General features: G+C 40.6%; 4 protein-coding genes across 21 annotated transcripts in view; 1 reads left to right on the top strand and 3 right to left on the bottom strand.

Annotated features, from left to right (window-relative positions):
• The window catches only part of ENTPD5 (ectonucleoside triphosphate diphosphohydrolase 5 (inactive)), a 38,433-nt gene extending 31,931 nt beyond the window's left edge, over nucleotides 1-6,502 (top strand). For all 5 annotated transcript variants that reach the window (XM_069092181.1, XM_069092182.1, XM_069092180.1 and 2 more), the window contains 2 exons: nucleotides 28-143; nucleotides 1,627-6,502. In XM_069092181.1, the coding sequence (XP_068948282.1) occupies nucleotides 28-143; nucleotides 1,627-1,713 (203 nt within the window). In that variant the 3' untranslated portion in view covers nucleotides 1,714-6,502. The remainder of the gene's footprint in view (nucleotides 1-27; nucleotides 144-1,626) is intronic.
• The window catches only part of LIN52 (lin-52 DREAM MuvB core complex component), a 415,840-nt gene that overhangs the window by 369,387 nt on the left and 22,886 nt on the right, over nucleotides 1-23,567 (bottom strand). The gene's annotated exons all lie outside the window — the stretch shown is intronic.
• Nucleotides 6,676-23,544, bottom strand: COQ6 (coenzyme Q6, monooxygenase). Of its 5 annotated transcripts, XM_069092174.1 has the most exons (12): nucleotides 23,301-23,544; nucleotides 17,609-17,743; nucleotides 16,276-16,334; nucleotides 15,542-15,665; nucleotides 11,046-11,176; nucleotides 9,947-10,054; nucleotides 9,790-9,852; nucleotides 9,433-9,540; nucleotides 8,409-8,611; nucleotides 8,214-8,329; nucleotides 7,587-7,753; nucleotides 6,676-6,806 (listed from the first exon to the last, which is right to left on the bottom strand). In XM_069092174.1, the coding sequence occupies exons 1-12, from the start codon at nucleotides 23,527-23,529 to the stop codon at nucleotides 6,777-6,779; spliced, it is 1,473 nt and encodes a 490-aa protein (XP_068948275.1). In that variant the 5' UTR covers nucleotides 23,530-23,544; the 3' UTR covers nucleotides 6,676-6,776. The 5 variants fall into 5 exon arrangements, with proteins under 5 accessions (XP_068948275.1, XP_068948276.1, XP_068948280.1 ...); XM_069092175.1 differs by lacking the exon at nucleotides 17,609-17,743 and having other exon boundaries at nucleotides 23,301-23,528; XM_069092179.1 differs by lacking the exon at nucleotides 23,301-23,544 and having other exon boundaries at nucleotides 17,598-17,706.
• Nucleotides 20,421-21,435, bottom strand: LOC138164403 (large ribosomal subunit protein uL18-like). Of its 2 annotated transcripts, none has more exons than XM_069092188.1 (2): nucleotides 21,349-21,435; nucleotides 20,421-21,074 (listed from the first exon to the last, which is right to left on the bottom strand). In XM_069092188.1, exon 2 carries the CDS (start codon nucleotides 21,034-21,036, stop codon nucleotides 20,485-20,487), a length of 552 nt encoding a protein of 183 aa, XP_068948289.1. In that variant the 5' UTR covers nucleotides 21,037-21,074; nucleotides 21,349-21,435; the 3' UTR covers nucleotides 20,421-20,484. The 2 variants fall into 2 exon arrangements, with proteins under 2 accessions (XP_068948289.1, XP_068948290.1); XM_069092189.1 differs by having other exon boundaries at nucleotides 20,421-21,055.

Genomic DNA, 23,567 nt, shown 5'->3' with positions numbered 1-23,567 from the left:
TATTAATAGCCATCTTTTTCCTGCTAGTGTGTGATAACTTGGAAAATTTTACCTCGGGTAGCCCATTCCTGTGTATGGATCTCAGTTACATAACAGCCTTATTAAAGGATGGCTTTGGGTTCATGGACAGCACTATCTTACAGGTAAGAAAGACAAAAACCCAGCAAGTTCCCCAGACCAGCTCCCCAGATGGTAAAAAACTAGTAGAGAGAAGAGAGAGCCAAAAACCTTTCTGGTAGTCCGAGTTGGCCATAGGTAAACTGTGCAGCAGGTTAAAGGTTTTCCATGTTCTCAGTCTCCCCTTTGCTCCCCACCTTTCCATCCATGAATGCCCTGCCCCCAATTGCCAACTCACTGATGGTACTGTATCTATTATGTCATGGAACAAAATTAATATAATTATTCATACTAAAGTACTAATGACTTAATGTGTTTCCCTTTAAGAAATTAGTTGAGGGGTGGCTAGGGATTAGTTTTCTGAGCACAGTGAATAGAGCACCGGCCCTGGAGTCAGGAGGACCTGAGTTCAAATCCGGCCTCAGACACTTAACACAAAAACTACCTATGTGACCTTGGGCAAGTCACTTAACCCCAATTGCCCTCCAAAAAGCACAAAAAAAAAAATCAGTTGCATTTGATATGCTTAACACAAAGAAATTTAATACTTAAATTAACATTAAATTCTTTAATGGTGAAATTTCAGGTATTGTAAGGATATTTTAGAGAAGGGGTCCCCTCCTGGACTCTTTAAATCATGTCATATACATATCAACAAGAACATACAGCTGTTTCTCCGGTAGTAATGTCATAATGGATAATAGCATTTGAACCCAACTACACATACATCAGATCTTTCTACTGTAACCCATAACTGTCTCCATAAAAATAGAAACAACTGTGACATAGCAGTTAGAAAACCTGGTCTTGAGTTCTAGTGATTAATTTTCCAGGAATAGCATCTGAGGAAGATCATCTACTAAGGGGTTTAAATTTGCATCATTACAGGAGGTACCCACACTGACGAAATAACAGACTCCTAAACTGTTGAACTATTAATAATTAATATATTAATTATGGTCATATGTAAGAACAAAGTATTAATATTAATGTATCATTAATATAAGAACTTTACCCATTCCTACCTGTGCTAGGATTCATTTTTCTTTACATATTATACTGTGGGCAGAATTTGGACTGAGTACAACGAATACTTATTCCCAGAGGCCATTTTAGTTCTGAAACAGCTCGTGGAGTATAAATCCAAGCCAATTGTAGATAATCTCATTACTGGATGACTAGAGTGGCTGGTTGGTTTTAAGACCTCTCTGGAGTTTCAGGGCTATTCCAGGTTTGCCTTTTACAGATTCCAAACAGAACCACAGCCTTGCCTTTACTAAGACGTGAATTCAAACCCTAGGACAGCCTCAGAATTGACATCCCTATGTCCCTACGACAACCTCAGAAACAAAGCAGCTTCTAAGAGTAGAGAGACAGCAACCATTTGCTCTGGGTTTCAGCAATTACAATTCAAATGGATTTCATTAGCTAAGAATAAGTACTTAAGTGTTAAGTTTACCAATTGAAAATGGGGGGAAAATGCTTGGATTTTTTTTCTTTTTTCCATAGCTCACAAAGAAAATGAATAACATAGAGACTGGTTGGGCCCTGGGTGCTACCTTTCATCTACTACAGTCTCTAGACCTTTCCCACTGAAGCCCAGTACTTCATATAAGGACTACAAATGCCAATCGGTGACCTCTGCAGGAGTGATGGCCCATTCACATTGCTGAATGAGTCTAGGATACCAGGGACCAAAGCCAAGCAACCAGCTCCATGAGGAGCTAGAGAAATTAGTAGATGGGATTTGACCTACATCCTTATGATTTCTGTTTAATTAATTATACACATTTAATGTGAGCTGTTACCCACCCTCTCTGAATGTTTGGAGCCATTGCCAGAGTCTTAAGCCTTGAACCTTTTTCTGTGTTGTGAAAAGCCACATCAGCCAAAAAGGGTAAATTAGGAATTTTACCCTTGGGTTGGGATCCCAGGAACAAACTCATAAGAGTCAGCTCTGCATCCCCAACAGTCTTCAGAATCAAATTCTGGACAACCGTGCAGGACCAAAGAAAACGAAAAGAAAAGCCAACCTTTAGAATTCTCGTATTTTTGAAAAGCTCCAATTTTTCTGTATGTTAAAATGATGTATAATCCCATAACACGTTCAAAAACAATTGGGGTGTTTTTTGTTTGTTTGTTTGTTTTTGCTGGGGGAGGCGTGGTAGAACTTTAGGCCTTTAAAAAAAAAACTTGTTATCATTTTATCTGAAATCATGTATAGTCCTACCCATTATAACTCTGGTCAGTAACCTCTATCCAAGCAGAGTGCCTTGGGCTGGCTGTTCTAAATCTTAGTGAGAAGAACAGGGAATTCCTGTGATATAACAGCCTCATAGGCAATCTCATGATCTTCTCCATTATATTCAAAGTGTGATATTTAGGAACACAGAAATTGTCTTCCCTCTGACCGAGACCATCCACCTGATTATTCGTGAATGTTAACTGCTCATTCCAAAGAAAAGCTTAGCAGCGCACCAAGGACAGGCTGCTCTTTTCTCTCATCACGTCTTTTAAGCTGGAGTACTTTCAAATGGGTATATTTGGTCCATCCAACCTAATATTTTGTTGCCAACAGCTGTCTTAAGGGATATGCTATCAGACATCATTGTCTTCCTTAAAGTTAATCTTCAAGATTAGGGATGCTCCAATTACTCTTAGTAGGCATGTGTGGCTCTTATGATGCACACACTGGTGCAAACCTTTTTAAAAATCTGTATTTTCTATTTGGGGTAGGTAATGAATCTCATAATCTCTCAATTGTCAGCTCTAAAATTCTATGATTCTATATGCTTGTTACCTAAACTTACCTCACCAAAGTTTTAGAAGATAGCACCCTCTCCTAGTTTTTCCAGATACGGTAAACAAGCTTATGTATTCACTTCATCCATAGCATTTCATATTTTTATAGATTTTAATCATGTCTTATCCCAGTTTTTTAGTCTTTCATATGCCACTTATTTTGGTCCCTACTCTAGTTCTTCTATAGCTTTATCAGGTCTTTCTTGAAGTGACAGCCAGAGCTGCCTATAGTGTACCGGGTTGGAGGTTCTAATGGAAGGATAAGACAAACAGTCTATTGTTTTATTTTCAGTACCTTTTTGAATGATGCTCAACATTGTTTGCCTTGTTAGCTACAGCAACACCATTGGGGTCAGCATTCTCAGGGAGCAATGTTTATGGTCTCCCAAGTCATTACAGCCCATTTATGGGTAGTAATCCCAGTCACTAAGATCTCTTAAATTTTTGTATGTTTGAACTGTTTATCCAAAAGTGCCGTACCTTATACTTGCCCCCATTAGAACCTATCAGCTTCATCTCTGTCCGCTAATATCTTCATGTATAATAGCTAACTTTTTAAGGTTTGCAAAATGTTTCCCATATATTATCTCATTTGACTTATAGTTGCTTTCTATCTAAAAGAGCTTTTCTTCTGCAAACTTAGAGAGTACACTGTGTACTTCTCTGAATCATTTATAAAGATGCTAAAACCAATACTATCACCAATCTTTAATTCCTTCCCTGCCCTCCATTTCTCTATTTAGAAAAGTGCCCATTTTCTCTCTCTAATCCAATTTTCAAGCCAGAAAATCACTCCTAAATCCTAGGATGATTAATTTGCTTTAGTAGCTTTTGGCACGGAGTTTTGTCTTAAGTCTTTTTGAAAGATGCCTCAAATCCACTGATTCCTCTTTATGCCTTGGTACTTGATGTATATTTGAGGGGGAGTTTTGTTGTTCAGTCATTCAGTCACGTCTTTCTCTGCATGACGTTGTGGACCATATTCTTCGTAGTGGTTTGTCATTTCCTTCTCCAGTGGATTAAGGCAAGCAGGGGTTAAATGACTTGCTCAAAGTTACACAGCTAGTACTGGTCTTGAGGCTGGATTTGAACTCAGGAGTTCTTGACTCCAGGCCCAGCACTCTTATCCACTAAACCATTTAGCTGCCATTGAGGGGGGGATAAATAAGCAAATAAAGGAGAACCCAGAGGTACAATCTGTTAATCAGATTTAGCATGACTTCTTTCTGCAGAAACCAAGTTGCCTTCTGCCTCAATTCATTCTGTTTAATGATCCATCCTTAATAGTCTACCAATTTGCTGAGGGTAGAAGTGAGACTCAGGGGTCCTTTGTTCTCTCTAGCATCCTAATGAACAGAGGTCACACTTTTAATCATCCAATACAATGACAGAAGTCATTGTAACAACAGATTATACATTTTGGCCAACAATTCCCCCATATTCATTCTTGTGTTTTCAAAATTCAGAATGATGTCACCAGATCCCAGTACTTCATACTACATTCATTTTGTCAGTCTTAGAACATGCTGAGCTATGGAATCTAGCACCTTCAACCTATTCATTTCAGACAGCAATTTAGGAGTAGTAATTTTCCCAATAACCTCAAAAAATCCAACCAGTCTTTGACTTATCCTCACTCATTCAATAAGCATCTATCATACACCTGCTGTGTACTACTGATGTAATACATCAAGAAAGGTGCTAAAGGAGATATAAAGGTAAGACAGGCTCTGCTTTATTTAAGGGTTGACATAGAGTTTATATATAGTAGGGGTGATAAGATGTATATTAAAATAAACATAATGCAGGTTTGAACAGAATAAATTCGGTGTAGTGTGGAGATAAAAGAATTTTTTTTTCCCTTTTTGTTTTTGGAGGGCAACTGGGGTTAAGTAACTTGCCCAAGTTTACACAGCTAGTTGTGTGTGTGTGTGTGTGTGTGTGTGTGTGTGTTAAGTGTCTGAGGCCAGAACTGAACTCAGGTTCTCCTGACTCTGGGGCTGGCGCTTTACTCACTGCGCCACCTAGCCGCCCCAAGAATCTTTTTTTTTTCATTCTATAGTGGTACACTTTTTAAGCCCTACAGTCATTAAGGGAGTTCCATTGATTCTTTAGCTGGTTTCTTCCACTGATACATTTAAACAATCCTTTTTTTTTTATTGGTTTTGGAGCTCTTAGAAAACTGTTCCCCAATCTCTTTTCTGGACCTGGACATTTCTAAGTTTTCTGATTATGCCAACTTTATAGGTGGTCCATTTTCACACTGACTCCTCCCTTTTTAAAAATGCCATTTTTTTTCTTGCAACAACTCTCTACTGATTAATTTTGACTTTGGCACATTTTAGACCTCCTATAAAATTTATTAGGCATATGGTTCTGTTGCATGCATTACTAAAACACCACTCTTTGTTCTTTTCTGTATCTCTCATAATGGCCTTTTGGATAAAAGTAAATTGGTTTCATATCAGAATGTGGACTAAAGATTTGAATTTAAACCCAATGAAAGCTTTCCTATAAGATTACTTTTGATGTTTTATCAATCTTTCCTCAAAGGCTAAGCTCATCCACTTAGTTTTTCCCAGGTACTAGTCATTTCAAAGAAAAATTTAGCACTGGCCAACATACTTTTCTCTTTTCTTTTAAAATCTCTTAATCAGACCATTTTACTATAACAGGCAAGATGACTTGGAGAGACAAAAATGTGGTACTCTAAAAATCTGAAGGGATGTGGCAACTCAACTTTTAAAGTCTTGGATACTGTTGTTAGGTTTTAAAGTGATTACTTGAGTGTCTGTTATGGTCCCCCAAAACATAACCATCTTTGTGCCAGTCCTTAAATCAACTATTTAAGTGTCTTCAATCTACTAAAGGCTTGGTAGAAAAGTTTTCTAATTCTAAGGAATTAGGGATACTAACTGGGCCTTGCTTTGAATAGCACCCCCCTAGGAAAAAGAGAACAAGGCTTTTATCAGTTGCATCCACATAAATTCCTCAGTGATTTTAACCTTTGACTTAGGTTCTAAGCCAGGGTGGAAGTAGTTACTGGGTCTAGGGCTACAAAAGATGCATTATTTTTTTCATTTTTGCTATTCTCAAGTGTTTAATCTCAGGAGCTTTGGACTATAATACTTGTACATGAGATATTGAGGGAGTGTTGTATGTCAACATGAGTGTAACTTTTGCTACTAATCAATATCCTTTTGACCTGGTTCCAGGAGGTCCTCAAACCTGTGCAATGAAATTATTTATTGTTTTTATGTGGTTTTCCAGAGAGAGAACCATAAATAAAGCTGTACTTTGATGTGAGGTGATAACCAACATTAACAAGAATTGGCTTTCTCTTTAGAAAGTTCAGTGCAACCATAGCAAAATTTAAAGTAATTTAGATTTAATTTTCATGTTAATTTTCGAATTCCTAATTTTATTAAAAATGTCAACTGGATGTATGCAGTTCTCAACTCCAGCTGAAATTTGGTGTGAAAAACAGAAATACTGCCTTTAGCTAATAGTTATCAGAAAAAAATGTTACTTGGGCAGCACTCTGGTGTCTATTTTAATAATAAAAGGCTATTTTCCATCAGTCTTCATTTGATTTTGATGTTTTTTTCTTCTACTAATTCATCCTGCTCACAGCAAGTTACTGGTGCTCCCAGTTGGATTTTAACAGGACCACTATTAAGCAGCTGCCATCACAAAGAAATATTCATTGCACTTAAAATTACTGTCATCAAAGAAAGAAAAAACCAACAACTATAATTCTAATAAAAAGCAAGTTTATTACATTTTGAAAATAATTTATTTGATTGATGCAGTCTATCTGGTCTATGCTTTATTCCTCAAAAACAGTGAGCAGGCATTCATTTGCTTGCAAAGGCCATAATCTGTTCCTAGTATGGAAAAAAACAAAGATTCTCTTAAGCTACACTTCTACAACCCTGCAAGAGCTAAAAAGATAACACACTGTGTTGAAACCAAACCTATGATGTAACAACATAAAGAAAGTGGACCAAAAGGCCAATTTGGATTCTTTTCCCAGTTCATCCTTCCATGTCTTATTTATCCAGAGATGTACATACAGGCCAGAGGGATACAAAGGCTTTCCAGCCAATTCAATCTTGGCTATAGGTCACCATAAAGAGTTTATACAATGGCTAATATTACCTCTCCTAAGCAGTTGCTAGGTAACAAAGTGGAGAGAAGAAAGCTTGAGTTCAAGTGGGGCCATAAACTAGCTGTGTGACATTAGGAAAATCAATTAACCTGTGTCTGCCTCAGTTTTCTTATCTGTAAAATGGGGATAATAACAGCACCTACCTCCCAGAGTCAATGTGGGGATGAAATGAGATACTTGTATTTTTCAACCCTTAAAGCACTATCTAAATACTACCTACTAGTATTACTTTTCTCTGAGGTTTAGCTGATCTTTTGTTTGGCCTGAATAAGGCTAAGAAGAAGAAATGGGCAAGTTTTATCTCTCTTAATCCACTCCTGCTAATACAGCATCCTTACCCAATTTATGAAAATGGCTCTTCCCCACTATATAAATGAGAAAATGGGTCCGGGTCAGCTAAATGACTGGTGAGTGAAGTAGTCTAGCTCTAACCCTCTAGGTCTGCCCAAGTCCTCAGAGAGTTTGAGCTTTGTGTGGTGGCAGTGGCACTTCTTACTTTGAGTGGAGGAACAGCATTTGTTGCCTGCAAGCCCCATGTCCTTAGCAGCACCAGAGGAGAAAGAGTGGTAGAGTATAATCTCTTTAACAAGTCTGTGGCAGCAATAAGAGAGACATTGTGCCGCTGTCTCTCTGTTTCATATTCTGCAAGGTGGCTCAAGGAACCTAAAGGAAAAAGAAATGACTGGAATGCTCTGTACTGTCCCACAGTAAACCCAATTCACACTAGTGGGCTTACCTGACCTCCTGCCCTTTATTTTTTTTTTTTAAAGCAATTGGGGTTAAGTAACTTGCTCAAGGTTACACAGCCAGTTATTTCTGGGTGTGGTGCTGAGTATCTAAGCCTGGATTTGATCCCCAGGTCATCCCGACACTGGAGCTGGTGCTCTTACTCACTGAGCCACCTGGCCGCCCCCTAAGTAATTGGGGTTAAGTAACTTGCTCAAGGTTACACAGCCAGGTGTTTCTGGGTGGGTGCTAAGTGTCTGAGCCCGGATTCGATCCACATATCATCCCGACACTGGAGCCAGTGCTCTTACTTGCTGTGCTACCTGGCCGCCCCTCTCCTGCCCTTTCTTAACACAGAAATCTTGACATGCCAGAGGAGACCATTTGGAATCCTTACCTAGATCTTTCCCATTAAATGCTGCTGTACTGAGGTGATGGACCAAGCTGGAAATATCCCCAAATCCCATGTTGACCCCCTGGCCTGCTAAGGGATGGACTTTGTGTGCTGCATCCCTAGACAGAAAGCAGAAAGCAAGTTTGGCCTCTCGTTCAACAAGAGAGAAAGCTTCTGCTCCGTTCTTTCTGTCCTTACCCAATGAGTGCTACTCGGGGTCGCACGTACTCAACAGCATGCCCCATCCCAAGCGGAAACAGTGCTCGGCTTTTTGGTTCCACTTTAGCAACACTTGGGGGCAGTTGTCGGGCTGAGGAGTTAGTGGGCTGCAGAAGTGTGAAAACGTACTGCATCAGGGATCCAGCAGAGTCGATGAAATCTGTGTGGCTGGCATCACTCCACTGAACAGCAGCCAAAAGCAAAATAAACACAGGTTGGAATTTATTTGGTCAGTGAATGTCAAGTGATTAAAATTCCACGGCCATCTGATGAGATCTCTAGGCAAAGGCGCCAATCTATCCCAACTTCTCTCTCCTTCTATTACATGGTACTTCACTGTAAACTGGTTTGAATTCATTAGTGGGATAAGTGTGGAACTTCAGACGCCAGAAAAACCTGCCCTCTCATTGCTGTCACAGCTATCCAATGCCCCTACCCCTATATGGTCTGGAAGATAATGGGCAGTCAGGGTAACCCCTTAAGATACATGAAGGCGATTTAGCTTTGGGGACTCGGGTACCCAGATAATCACAGTAATGTTCAAAACTGTTCTGAGATGGTATAACCTCTTCTCATATTAAACCATCATAATCCAATACAGCAGAAAGCTGATGCAAATCAGCAACTAGGGAAATTGCCTTGAGTTTCCAATTCTGCCTCTTCCATCAAGTACAGAGACAGAAAACATCCAAGCTGAAAGGGTCCTTGGAGATCATCTGATCCAATTAACAACCTATTTCAAAGGTTCAAAGACTGAAGCTCTAAGGAGAAGTGAAATGATTCATCCAAGGCCACAGCCTCAAGAGACTGCAAAGTCATGAATAGAATTTAGTTTCTTGAGCACCACAAATGAACAGAAAAATTCCCTATATACTACACCAGCACACACAGAAGAGAAATGGGGAACTATGGATCCTCCTTTTCTCATGATCAAAATCTATCTCATTACCAGGTGTCACTATAACCAAATCAAAAGTCAAAAATAAAAAAAACTAATACTCACAAAGGCAGAATTAATAGCATCCAGGAAATTTTCCTCCTCCATACTGACCAGTTCTGCTGCATGCTCATGGGAAGTGGACCACACCAAGGAGCTCATAGTGTCTGAAAGCTGATTCAAATACAACAAGGCTTAACATAAAAGCTTAGGAACAAGTCAATCAATCAATCCCTGGGGGTTCCCAAGCATAAGCGGGGAAGTCAGGGGAAAATACAGACAAAAAAGGAAGAAGTTCTATCTCTTGCTCATTTCCTGAAGTTTTAGAAAAAGGCTAAGAATAGGTGTAAGGGTAAGGGGAGTTACAAGAAAGTTGGAAGGAGGCAAAATTTTTAAAAATACTGAAGAAGGAAGGACTCTTACCGGCAGTAAGGCAATGGGCCCAGAAGGAAGAAACCTCTGCCATGCTACATTGTTGTCAGTGGGCTGTAACAGGAAAAAAAAAAAAAGACCTCATAAGGAGGAGTGGTAATACTATTCAAGTTCAAGCGGTTCCCAGATAACAGCTCAGAAACTTTACCTCACTTAAGTGCAAAGTAGCCACCACAGCTGACTGATTATAGGGCCAAGACACATTCTGGATTCCAGCAGCACGCCGCACCCCTGAGTTTTGACCATCTGCACCAATCTGCATGGGAACAAGAGCCAACTGAGTCTTTTTCAAGGGTGTCTGGGCTGATCTTGTGTAATGGGTCACTCAGAATCCAAGAGTTTCAACAAAGGGTCCCTTTAATACAAATATAGTCAAATACTCTTAGGTAAAAGCAGTACAGGAAGAAGTCACAACTTTTAACCCTGGTCCTCTTTTCTCCCTCTACATTATTTTCCTTGATCTCATCAGCTCCAAATGATTCAACTATCATCTCTATGCACATGATTTTCGGATTGCTTTGAGCAGTCCTAACCTCTTTCCTGATCTCCCACCTCAAAGTACCTAAAGCATAATTCAAACTTCATGGTTCATACACACCTTAAAATCAAACTAAGCTCATTATCTTTCCCCTCCAGATGCTCTACTCTATTACTTTCAGAGGGTACCACCACCCTCCCAGTGCCCCAAGCTCCCAATGTAGGTGTCATACTGACTTCTCACTCTCTTCCCCCATGTCAAATCATGTGCCATTTTCTATAATTTGTACCTCCTATATGCTCCCTTCTCTTCTCTGATGCTGCCACCACGAAGATACGGGCCCTTATCGCCTCATTCCTGGACTACTGAAAAGGCCTGCTGGCTGCTCTCCCTGTCTCAAAAATCTCCCCACTTCAATCCATTGTCCAATGGGCTATCAAAGTGATCTTCCTAAAAATCAGGTCCAACCATGTCACCTTCCCCTTCAATTGCCTCCAGAGACTCCCTATCACCTCCAGGATCAAATATAAAGTTCTTTGTTCGGCTTTTAAAGCCTTCAAAACCTGGCCCTTCCTACCTTTCTGAGTCCTGTACTCTGCTACTTCCTTGTGGAGCTGAGGAAGCACAAGCTTCCCAGCCTTCTGACATTTCCTCTTCAGTTCTAATCCTTGGCAACCCAGTTTAATCCATAGTAAGCAGCTTAGAACCAAAACCACAGGATAAGGCATGGACAAGTACAAATCCTAGAGAAAAATAAAGCTTTAATTACCAACAATTTGGTCTGGATCTGGCAGCCATCAGCTAAAGTAACTTGAACCCATGGACTAGTTTCTTCATTGAAGAATGGACCAGGCCAGGTATAGCTTATTACTTTGCTTCTGTAGACAACCTCCACCTGATCTGAGAGAGAAAAAAAGAGAAATAAAATACACCAAGAGAGCAGCACACAAGGGCAATCATCTCAACAAACACGTTACACATTTCTGCTGGGTATACAAAGAAAATGAAAAGTGCCCCTGCCCAGGGGCAGCTAGGTGGCACAGTGAATAAAGCACCAGCCCTGGAGTCAGAAGGACCTGAGTTCAAATCCAGCCCCAGACACTTAATACTTACTAGCCATGTGACCTTGGGCAAGTCACTTAACCCCAATTGCCCTGTTCTCCCCGTCCAAAAAGGAAAAAAAAAAAGCCCCTGCCCCCAAGGGGCTTACATTTGGCAAGGGAAACAGATAATATACACAGACAAATAAATACAAGATAATTTGAGGAGAAAAACAACATTCACAACCATTTGAGAGATTGTGAAGATTTGTGAAGGAAAGCAGATAAAAACCACAATAAAATAAAAGTAATGTCCTAAGGTATCAGAATCATGATATTTAACTCTTAGCTATAAGCAGGAAAAGATGAATGAGGGGACACAGGCATCAACAACATTCAGAAGGCACTGAAACTATGGACCAGGAAAGACACATGCACGAGAGCCAGAAGATGATAGCTCAGCAACACAGGGTCCAGGTAGAGGGAAAGAGGACAGAGCTAAAGATTTACAATGCCACCTATAAGGACTAAAGCAAGGGGCTCAATCCCTTTATCCATGCCATGATAAAGAGTCTGAGGCTAATCTGAGTCAGACCAAATCTCCTGGTACCACTGGAGGCCAGGCCCTTCTCTACTACATCCAACAAAACCAGGGAGCAGAAGCTGATGGACACAGCATCACCAAAAACGGCCACAAAGATGCCTTCAGTTGGGAAGTACCAGGCAAAGGAATGGAGAAAAAAAGAGGCTGAAGAAAAACCAATGCCACCAAAAATGACGAAAATACAGAAAGGGTGGCTAGGTGGTGCAGTGAATAGAGCACTGGCCCTGGAGTTAGGAGGACCTGAGTTCAAATCCGGCCTCAGACATTTAACACTTACTAGCCGTGTGACCTTGGGCAAGTCACTTAACCCCAAATGCCCTGTCCTCCCCACTCCAAAATGGGAAAAAACAAAACAAAACATACATACAGCAAATGCAAGCAAGGGGAAGTAATGGATGATGAATACAAAAACATGGCACCCTCCCCTCCCCTCCCCTCCCCCATAAGACCAACATCAGGAACACTGAGGCACAAAGCAAGTTTAGGATGGTAAGCAAAGTTAAGGGTTTTGGGGGTTGTTGTTTTTTTTAGCCAACTAGAGAAAAGAGGCAGATTAGAGTAGAGAAAGGGCAGCTGCTGGAGCCAGGTACAATGAAGAACTGTACAGAAAGAACACAACTCAACTCTTACTTTGTTTCTTTTTTGTTCTGCAAATGAAAATAACCTTTTGGAGAAGATAAAAATGGCTAGTAAGGCTTTGACATTCCACATATGAAGGAAGAAAGTAAGAAAGCACTTAGCTGCCCTAGCTGGGTTCAAGTCTTCAAGTCCAGTAGAACTATATCCAAGGTATATGGGGTCACTCATCCATTGTCAGTGATACTCAAAAGATCATATTAAATGGAAGAGCTGCAGAACTAAAGAACAGCAAATATTTTATTGGTTTTCCAAAGTGGGGAGAGAATGGAGCCCGCAAATTCTAGGCCAGGAAGCCTAACTTTGATTTCTGGCAAAATTCTAGGATGTATTATTAAAGGAATATTGAGTAAACATCTAGAAAAAGTGATCAATAAGAAGGATATGTGACCCTGGGAAAGTTGACTTCTCTGAACCCCAGTTTCCTCATCTATAAACAGGCTTGTTAAATAAGAATACCTTCTACATAAGGTTGTTGCAAGCATCAAATGAAGTAATGGATTATCAGGTGTGTCAGAAAGATTCGCTATCATTAAGTTAATTAATTAGTTAACATTAAGTTAATTATTATTAATGTATTCTTATATTATTAATAATTAGCATTAAGTTCATTCAGAAACATGTACCAGAATTCTCAGGAGAATGCCACAGATCTATTTTACTTCAATTTTAGCAAAATATCTGACAGTGCTACTCTTACAAATTAGAGAGAGATATAGGCTAGATAGCAGAATAGTCAAGCAGATTCAAAACAGATTGAATGGCTGGACCTAAAGAGTAGTCATTAAATGGTTCTATTTCAAGTGCTTCAGGGATCTGTCCCTGGCCCTTCTGCTATTTGATGTCTTTATTAATAACTTGGATAAAGGCATAGATGGCATGCTTATCAAAGTAGCAGATCATACAAAATCAGGAATGACAGTTAAGTCAAGAAGCATTTATTAAGCACTCACTATATGCCAGGCATTTTGCCAAGTTCTGGGTATACAAAAAAGGGTAAGAACAGTCCCTGCTCTAAAGGAACTCAATTCTAATGAGGGAGACAGCTTGCAAATAACTATACAAGATAGAGATAGATAGATACAGACAGATAAACAGATAGAAGGACAGATAGACAATCCCCCACCAACAACCATCTTAGACACCTCAAATTGGATGACTCACAGCTATCTCAAACTCACCATGATGAAAACAGGGTTCCTAGGGGTGGGATTGGAGCTGAACATCCTGATGAAAGCAGAGAAGCTATGAGTCATAGGTAAGGCAAGAGAACATTCTAGGCCTAGAGGTGAGTCAAGGCAAATGCAAAGAAATGGGAAACAGGGTATCTGTTCTGTGTAAGGAACAGCAAGAAGGGCCAGTGTAGCTGGATTGTAGAGTACTTGGAAGAAAATATGAGAAGGAGCAAACTAAGACTTTACTTTTAGTCCTGGAAATGATAAGGAACCAATGGATTTAATTGAGGGTCCAGGGGATGGGGAGTGAGGTATGACATGGTCAGATTTGTGCTTTAGGAAAAATCATTTTGGCAGCCGAGTGTGAGAGGGCTTGGAGTGGGGAGAAGCATGAGGCAGGGAGACCAAGTAGAAGGCTGAAATGACATGACTAATAAGACAGGGCATAAGAAACTTTCTCCTGTTTCCATCACCTTTCAAGGATCCAAAAAAGGAATTATATGCAAGAGATAAAGCAAATTCTGTGGTCTCTAAGCCCTAAGACACTAAGAATCTTAATGGAGTAAAAAACTCTGATGAATCAAGAGCAGAGAAAGCTGGTCACTAACACTTCCCTCTCCCTTCCCTTCCATCACCACACTCTGGCAGGGCTGTGTGAGCCCACAACCTCTCCAAGGAAAACCAAAAGGCAGAAATTCAGTCTGGACAGACCAGCAGTATGGCCACTCTCTGTGCTGCCAGAGAGGTTGGCCAAGAAGCTGAGGCAGAGAGGGAACAGATGCCAGTCATCAGCATGTGCGGCTATGCTGCTTCTGACTACACTAAAGTATCCCCAGTTGCAGATCTGTCCATGCTTTCACTGGTGGGCAGAGAAAGAAGCAGACAAGGGAAACTGCCCATTGTTGGAGAGGACTGAGATGGCTGTAAGGTCCAGTCCCAAGAGAAATTGAAAAAGGGGGAATCAGAAAGTGAGCAAGAGAGGAAAATGAGGAAAAAAGGCTGAAATTGTCAGAGAGCTCAGGAAGCAGAAAACTCAGTTAAAGACCTTGAGCATGAGAATATAAACCACCAGAGAAGTCATTAAGGATGGAAGGGAATGTGGTCTCCAGATCGGCTAAATGAATTCAGACATCTATAAATAAAATATTGCAAGCAAAGGAAAATGAATCAACACCTGATGTAGCAGAGGACCTTGTGGATTCCCAAGAAAGCATGGCACTATAGCAAGATCTTCCTGAATAGTTTAAAAGAAAAATAAGAATTGTGAAAGCTGAATTTATGGCCTTCAAGGAAGAAGTAATTCACAGACTAGAAAAATATGAGTCCGTGGTAGCAAATATGATCAAAGAAATAAGAGAAAGAATAACTGAGTGGAAATGCAAATGATCAGAAGATGACTGCCAGTGTGCTGGCAGAAGAGGGTAAGGGCCTGTACAAGGGTGGTGGCTGTGGAAGTGGAGCAAAGGGGACACAGAGAAGAGATGCTGTGAAGACAAGATCTGACCACAGGTTGAATACCAAAAAGGAGTCATCAAAGAGGACACCCAGGTTGCAAGCCTACGTGACTGGAAGGATGGCGGTACCCTTCACAGTAATAGGGAAGCTAAAGAGATGAGAGGGTTGGGAAGGAAGACAATAAGTTTTGTTCTAGACAAGCTGAGTTTGAGATAGCTTTGAGACACTCAATTGAAGATAGCCAAAAAGTAATATCTCCTAACAGGAAATCCTTTCCCAGCAACTGTCAGGGTAGTAACGGACAGTTCACCTTCCAACAGACATAACAAAATATGAAAAGAAGCTAGCTCCTTACCAGTGACGGCATCTAATTGTTTGGTGAGAGCAGACATAATGACATTATTCTCCACTATATATCCCATATCATCTAAATCATCTTTATCAAATGTTATTAGAGCTTCTGAGCACGCATCCCAAACCTAGAAAAGTAAATGGAAAACGTTTACCAAAAGGCAAATACATGGAAAAAATAATGCCAATAAAAATTGAAATTAAGTTTTGTTCTCTAAGACTCATCTGTTAAATAAGGCTCCTATCTGTAGTACCCTCATCACAGGTTTGTTGTGTAGATCAAATAAAATACAGTATGCAAGGCATTTTGCAAATCTTAAAGCACTGATTATTATTAACAGAATTATAATTAATAGCTGTTGTTATTAAGTTGTTTTATAGTTGTAGCCAACTCTTCATGACCCCATTTGGGGTTTTCTTGGCAGAGATAATGGAGTGGTTTGCCATTTCCTTCTCCAGCTCATTTTACAGATGAGGAAACTGAGGTCAACAGGGCTAAGTGACTTGCCCACAGTCACACAGCTAATAAGTGTGAGGCCATATTTGAACCTAGAAAGATGTGTCTTCCTGACTGTGGACCCAGCACTCTATCCACTGCACCACCCAGCCACCCAATTAAAAGCTAACATTTATATAATGTAGGAAAGAAACAGAACTAGTTCATATTCCATTTGTTCCTCAATATACTAATACCACGAAAGACATATAGCCAGCTCATGCAGGCAGTGACTGAGGCACCTGCATCCGCCGAAAAGGTTTGTATCTCATGTTACAGATGTGATCCCAGGCACCAAAACCTAGAAAAGAAAGGAGGACGTGAGGAACAGAGACACTCAATAAATGACCAAGTCCTATTCTCCTTCTCGTCTGCCCCTTTTCCTTCCTATTACCCACAGGCATTTGTTGCCCTTTTTCTTCTATCCTTTCTTGATCTGACAACTAGATGGAATGTTTTATCAATGTCCCTCACATATTTCTAGCCCCTGAAAAAACAGAAAAACAATCTTTTAGGAGCTAGGCTTCCTACCCTGCTGGTTTCAGGATAAAAGACATTTTTTTTTAAATGCAGTTATGGAATAAACAAGAATGCTGAAGAAGGAAAAAAATACTCATTTTGTTCACCTTTCTTCACCATCTCCCTCAAACTATAAACCCTCTGGGAAAAGACCAATTCATTTGTGTTTCCTTAACAGAGTGCCTGGCTAGCACAGTAGGGGCTTAATAAATGTTTATGAATTGAATGATTTCCTTTGAGGCATGAGGTATATAATTTGCTAATTTCATGTATGTGAATCAGCTTTAAATTTCAGAATCTGAACAAAAGGCCTTTTCTATCCATTTGGTTTTTTCTCACTATTCTGTTAAGTCAACATCTTTTGAGTATTCACCAGTATTACTGGGGAGGCTTCTAATGTTTCAAGATTTCAACCCAAAACAAGAGAGTCTGGAGTAAATCGTCATCTCCAAGGAATCTCCTTTCCATTTAGACCCTGCATAAGCCACCTTCTACAATGACAAACACCTTTATCAAGAAAATATCTTTCTTTTTATGCTCTGCTTGATGTCAGTAATGAAGATTCTCTGTTCAACAAACTCCAAAGAACCAAAGTTACATATGACCCAAAGGTCATCAGAAAGAGTCATGGCATAAGTTACACATTATTCCAGAAATATATGATCAGAAAAATAGCTGGACTAGTTGTATAGTGAGGAGGGATAACAAATGGATTCCCAAATGTTGCACTAGTACCCACAAAAATGTATAAAGATTTAGAAGAAGGTGGATAGAACACTGGATAGAACCTCTGTGGACAAACAGGAAGAATCACTGGACTCTTTATGTTGTGCAGTAAAGGTGGAAATGTCTCCTAGTGAGATCATGGCCATTGAAGTAGAAAGCTGTATACACATATATACTTAAGATCCCATAATTATTTCATAGTCTTTTAGTACTACCCATTCAGAGTAAGCTAAAGAAGCAATACAACCTCTCTGATGATCCCAACTAGTGCCAGGAACCAACAAGGATGAGTTCACAATACCAGAGCACTTAAAAGCACCTTGTACTCACTGCTAAGGAGAGTCGCTGAGCCAGGGGTGATGGAGCTAACCCTGTTGCTGTAAGTTCCTGGCAACTTCTCAAAAACTTTGTTTGGACCTGCTTCTAGTAACAGGATTTTCTTGTCATGAAAGTGAACGTTGTGTCCTGAAAAAAGTCAACAAAGTCAAGATGAAGAATAATTACTTTCCTTCAGGACCAGACAAAAGTCATAACTGATTTCTATACAGAAATCATTAATGATGTTATGATATACAAAAGTACTACCACTTAGCCCAATCAGTAACAGGCACGCACATGAACCACCCAGACCACAGTGTGAACGCTCCGAGTCAGCAAATTCCTTTTTTTCAAAACCCTGTCTTCAAAGAAAACAACATGAAATTCAATCTAGCAAATGGAATGCATTGAGAAAGAAAGAAGAAAGGAAAACTATTGGGACATCAGATACTACAAGTCCTCAGAGAATTATTACCACCTTTTACATTTAAGAATCAGGTAAATAAGAATTCAGTGCTTGACCACCAGGGACAGAGTCAAGGATCTGATAGAGAACCAATGACAGCTGTAATCTGAGAAAAGGAGAGAAAAAAATAAGACTGCAAGGGGATCAAGCTATGTGAAACGTTAAAGAAAAATGCAAACTTGTTAACGCTAGAGTTTATAAGGACATATAAGCACCTTGTATATAGTACACATTAAAATAGTGTATCAAAATATACACTAGGTATAAATATGATGAATATAACAAAATACTCATATGATAATTTCCTCTATGAAAAGAAGCAGCATTTTTAGTATTCTGCTCCAAAATTTCCCCACACTTCTTTATCTCAGGAATAATTTCACATGTCTAGAGCCTGCAAGCCAGAATTTATGAGTTCTGCCGATATATTCAAGCCCAAGTGCTCTGTGTCTAAATTAGTTGTGAAACCCTGCAACATATAAACATAACAACTAACAGCTACACTTAAATGTTTACTATTGAGCCAGGGACTGTGCTAAGCCTTTTATAATTATTGTCTCATTTGATCCTCATAACAACCTTGGAAAGTAAGTGTATTATTATCTCATTTTACATTAGGGGAAACTGAGGCAAACATAGGTTAAGTGAGTTGCCCCAGGTCACACAGCAAGCATTTGAATTTGAACTCCTGTCTTCCAGACTCCAGGCCCAGCATATACAAGACCTCAGGATCATCCTCAACTCCTTATTCCCATTCGCCTCACAAAAGCCAGCACTTGAATCTCCACTTTTCAAGTCTCAAGTGATTTGCTCAAAGTAATAAGTCTCAAGTAATATGATCAGCCCATTCACACACATGTACACACCCACTCATTTAACTACAGAGGCTCCCCAGTAATTTCCTAGAGGATCAGACATAAACTAGTCCAGTATTTCAAGCTTTTCACAACTCAGCCCCTCATCACCCCAGTTTCCTTCCACATCAAACCCCTGGCAGGACATCTATGATCCAGCCAGACTGAACTCTTCGCTGTCCTCAGTCACAACATTCCACATTCCATCTCCCTCAATGTCCCCCACCCTCCCCCACCACTGACACGCTTTTCCTTCTCACCTCCACCTTTTAGAATCCCCGCCTTCCATCAAGACTCAGCTCAAGTGTCACTGTCTGCAGGACTCCTTTCCAGTAACCTCATTTACTAATACCCTCCTCTCTAAAGTTACCTTCCATATTCTCTCTATGCACCTGGTAAATACCATTTATGTACAAGTTATCTCCCCCATTAGCATCTAAACTCCTTGAAGGCAAGGAATGTATTTCTTCATAACCCCAGAACAGGGGACTCCTTACACATAGTAAGCACTTAATAAATGCTTGTTGATTGGTTGAGGGACTAGATACATAATAAATGTCTGTTAAATTTATTGTATGTTATTACAGAGGAACGTGAAATCAGTTAGTGGTGGGACAGCTAGGTGGCGCAGTGAATAGAGCCCTGGAGTCAGGAGGACCTGAGTTCAAATGTGGCCTCAGACACTTAACACAAAAACTAGTTGTGTGACCTTGGGCAAGTCATTTAACCCCAACTGCCCTCCAAAAAGCCCCCCCCCCAAAAAAAAGAAACTAATTAGTGGAATGTAAAATACATATATACCAAGGTGATTAGTGTCACAGAAATATAAAGTTAAGGAAAAAGAGCAACAATGATCACTGAGATGGAGCTGGAAGAGATCATGGAAGTCATTTTGTCAAACCTCATTTTATAGATGAGGAAAATGATGCCCATTGAGGTTCAGTAACTTGCTCAAGAGGTCCAGTGACTTGCACTGGTAGCCAAGGTCATTATTCAAATCCAGATATTCTCAAGTTCTATCTCATTTACAGGATCATAGGATTTAAAGCTGTAGGCTACCTTAGAGATTATATAGTCTAAACCTTTCATTTTAGAAATAGGAAACAGGTTCAGAAAAGAGCCTTCTTTCCCAAGATTCCAAAAGTCACACATAACAGGAAAACTGAAATTCCAATTTATATCTTTCTTTTTAAGGTCCTTTGACCATAAATTCAGGATTCTTTCTATTATATCAATCCAAAGAATCACAAAGTGTTGAAGCTAAAAACTGTCATTAAATTGGAAGATGAAACGATCTTCTTTAGAAGAATTGTGAGATTCTTAATGGATAGGAAATATTCATTTGAGCAAGATCAAAGTGGGAAGGGTTAGGAGGAAATAAAAGAAAGTATCAAGATATTTATGGAAGGCCATTTTGCATAATGAAAAAAATGGTAGAAGGGTGGAGAAGTTAAAATTTCAGGTCTATAATGTATGTTATCCTCCAGATGAAATCAGAGCTATAGAACTTCAATAAGTTTATTGTCTTAATCTGAAAATCTTCATAGAAAATTACAGATTTTGATATTTTAACTATCAGCTACCCGCTCCTGGGCTCTGAGGAAACTCGCCTTCTTCTGAGCAACCCAATTTTTCTTCTGGGCAAGGGACATTTTGGGGCGGTTCCATCTTTTCTTTTTAACTTTTCTCTTGGGTTTCTTTTCATACACTGGATTTTCCCATATACCAGCATGACCTTTCTTGTACATTTCCTCCATCATGTCAGGAGTAATGTTGTTCTTTATGTACTGTGAGAATTGCTTTTTATATGCATCTTCATCTTCTTCCATGAGATAATGCATATAATCTGCAACATTTTTGCCCATGATGTGTTTACGATGTACTTCAGCATTGAATTCCTTGCTTTCCAAATCATACCGAGGGAAGCGTTTGGTACTATGAGGAATAGACAGACCACCATCCACAGCTCCCTTAAGGGCCCCGAAGACTTTGTTTCCTGTGGTAGTTCTGGCAAGACCCGCATCCAGGTAGCATGTAAAAGCACCGGGCTGACCATCGATGCTTTCCACATTGTACTCATCTCCAGTCACTTCCACTTGACCTTCATAGATCTTGTCCATGCCAAATATGTTAAGAAGCCTGCGGGCCAGCAGCAGGCCTGTGCAGTAAGTGGCAGCATAATTTGTCAGGCCAACTTTCACACCATACTTTGGTAATTCATGGGCGTAAGCTGCACAAACAATCATATCCCCTTCTATACGGGCATAAGCAATCTGGCAGATGATGTCTCTGTTGGTGACCCAGACGATCATGCGGTATTTCGGGGTATTATACTTGTTCTTATCCTGGATCACTAGGTGTTTCCGTGCATAATAATCTGTTTTCCCCTCTCGCCTTTTCCGGAACTTCACTTGATACCGCTTGAAGTAGACCTTATTCTTTACAACTTTAACAAACCCCATCCTGCTGAACGAGACCCGCGCCCTTGGCACAGACCTGCAGGCCTCGAAGCGCTAGGGGAAAAAAAGGCGGAGCTTACATTCTTTAACATGCTCTTGGTAGAAACCTTTTAATTGCAATTAACTGTAATTTACAGGCTCTCTGGATAAAAGAGCTGATGAGGAATTTAAGAGACAATCTACAGCAGAGGTGTCCCTCAGGATCCTGTTCTGGGCCCTCTTTTCGTCTCCCACTGTACTACTTCACATGATGATCTCATCTGCTCCAATGGATTTAATCACCATCTTTATAATAATGATTCTCAAATCTACCTTTCCTGGGCCAGTTTCTCTGCTGACCTCCAATCTCCATCTCCAACAGGATGTCCAGTTGACATCTTAAATTCATTATGTCCAATACAGAGCTCATTACATTTCCCCCTAAATCTTCCCCACTTCCTACCTTCTCTATTAATGTAGGGAGCAACACCATCCTCCCAGTCCCACAGGGTTCCAGCCCAGGAAGCATCCTAGACTCCTCCTTGTCTCTCACCACCACTCCCATCCAATCTGTCGCCAAGGACTGTCCATTTTACCTTTGAAAAATCTCTCAAATATCATCCCTTCTCTCCTCTGACACCACCACCACTCTGGTGAAGGCCTTTATCAGCTCATACCTGGATTACTACAATAGCCTGTTGATGGATCTGCTTACCTTAAATTTCTTCCCCACTCCAACCTACTCTCCATTCTCTAAAGTGATTTTCCTAAAGCGTTGGTATGACTGTCACTATTCAATAAACTCAAGTGGCTCTCTATTACCTCCAGGATCAAATGCAAAACACAGTTTGGTATTCAAAGTCCTTCATAATGTAGCCCTCTCCTACCTTTCCAGTCTTCTTACACCTCATTCCCCAACATGTATTCTTCAATCAGGTGAAACTGGCCTCCTGGTTGTTCCAAGAGAATCTGGGAATTTTCTCTGGCAATCCCCCATAACTAAAATGTTCTCCCTCCTCTCTCTACTGACTTCCCTGACTTACTTTAAATCTTAACCAAAATCCCATCTTTCACAGGAAGTCTATCCCAACTACTCTTCATTCTAATGCCTTCCCTCTATTAATTATTTCCAATTTATTTTCCTGCATATAGCTTGCTTTGTAGGTATGTTTGCATGTTGTCCCCCTCATTAGATCTGAAGCTCCTGGAGGGCAAAGACTCTTTTCCCTCGTTTTGTATCCCCAGCACGTAGCATGTAGCAGGCTCTTAATAAATGTTTATTGATTGACTGGCTGATTGGAAGCAGATATAATGGCATAGTGGAAAGTATGCTGGATTTTAAATCAGAGGTCCTGGTTCAAACCCCAACTCTGCTACTTACCTGTATGTTTGACCAAGGACAAGTTCTAGGCCTTGTGTTCTCCTGTATAAAATGAGATCTAACCAAACCATAACCGCCAAGATCTGTTCCAGCTCTAAATAAATATGACTTTATGACTCTCTGAAAAAGAAAGCATTCCCACGAAATGCATGAATGTCACTCCGAAACGCACACTGTAAGGGGCAGGTGATGCAGCGGGAAGAACAGTGATTGGGCGTCTGGAAAGCTGAGTTTGAGTCTCTTCTCAAGAGACATTAAGTTTCTGGGGCAAATTTCACTGAACCACAATTTCCTCATCTGCAAAATGGGGGAAAGGAAGGAAAAGACCTGGATTCTAATACTGACTCTGATACTCGTGATTCTGGGCAGTTCGCCGAGTCTCAGTTTTCTAATCTGTAAAATGGGAACAACAACCATCTGCCTCGCTAAGTTAGTTATGAGGGTCAAACTGGACAATGTACATGGGGGGGAAAAAGAATGCTTCAAAAACAATTCCTCCCTGAACACTCAAATGGAAGGCGTTACGGGATGGCTGTCCTTGCCCCCCACCGCGGGCGTCTCTTACCCAAGGCACAGGCCATGGCGGTCCCAACCATGCCCCCGCCGGCCACCACCACATCATAGACGGCCTGGCCCGGCCCTACCGAGCGGCTCAACCATCTCAGCCCCGGGCCTCCCAAGGTTGCTCCAGGGACAACCAGAGCCCGGGTCAAGCGAGCGCAGGCCGCCATGGCTGAGACTGTGGAGGTCACTCCCCTTCCGCCGTACCAGAATGCTTCCGGGGCACCGCCCATCGATCCCCAAACTCTTCCCCGGAACTCGGCTTGTCAAG

The sequence above is a fragment of the Petaurus breviceps genome, unplaced genomic scaffold (assembly GCF_028583685.1).
Source record: "Petaurus breviceps papuanus isolate PSGF00001 unplaced genomic scaffold, PetGlider_PUasm1.0 189, whole genome shotgun sequence".
NCBI lineage: Eukaryota > Metazoa > Chordata > Mammalia > Diprotodontia > Petauridae > Petaurus > Petaurus breviceps.
This window is presented reverse-complemented; position numbering and strand designations above follow the sequence as displayed.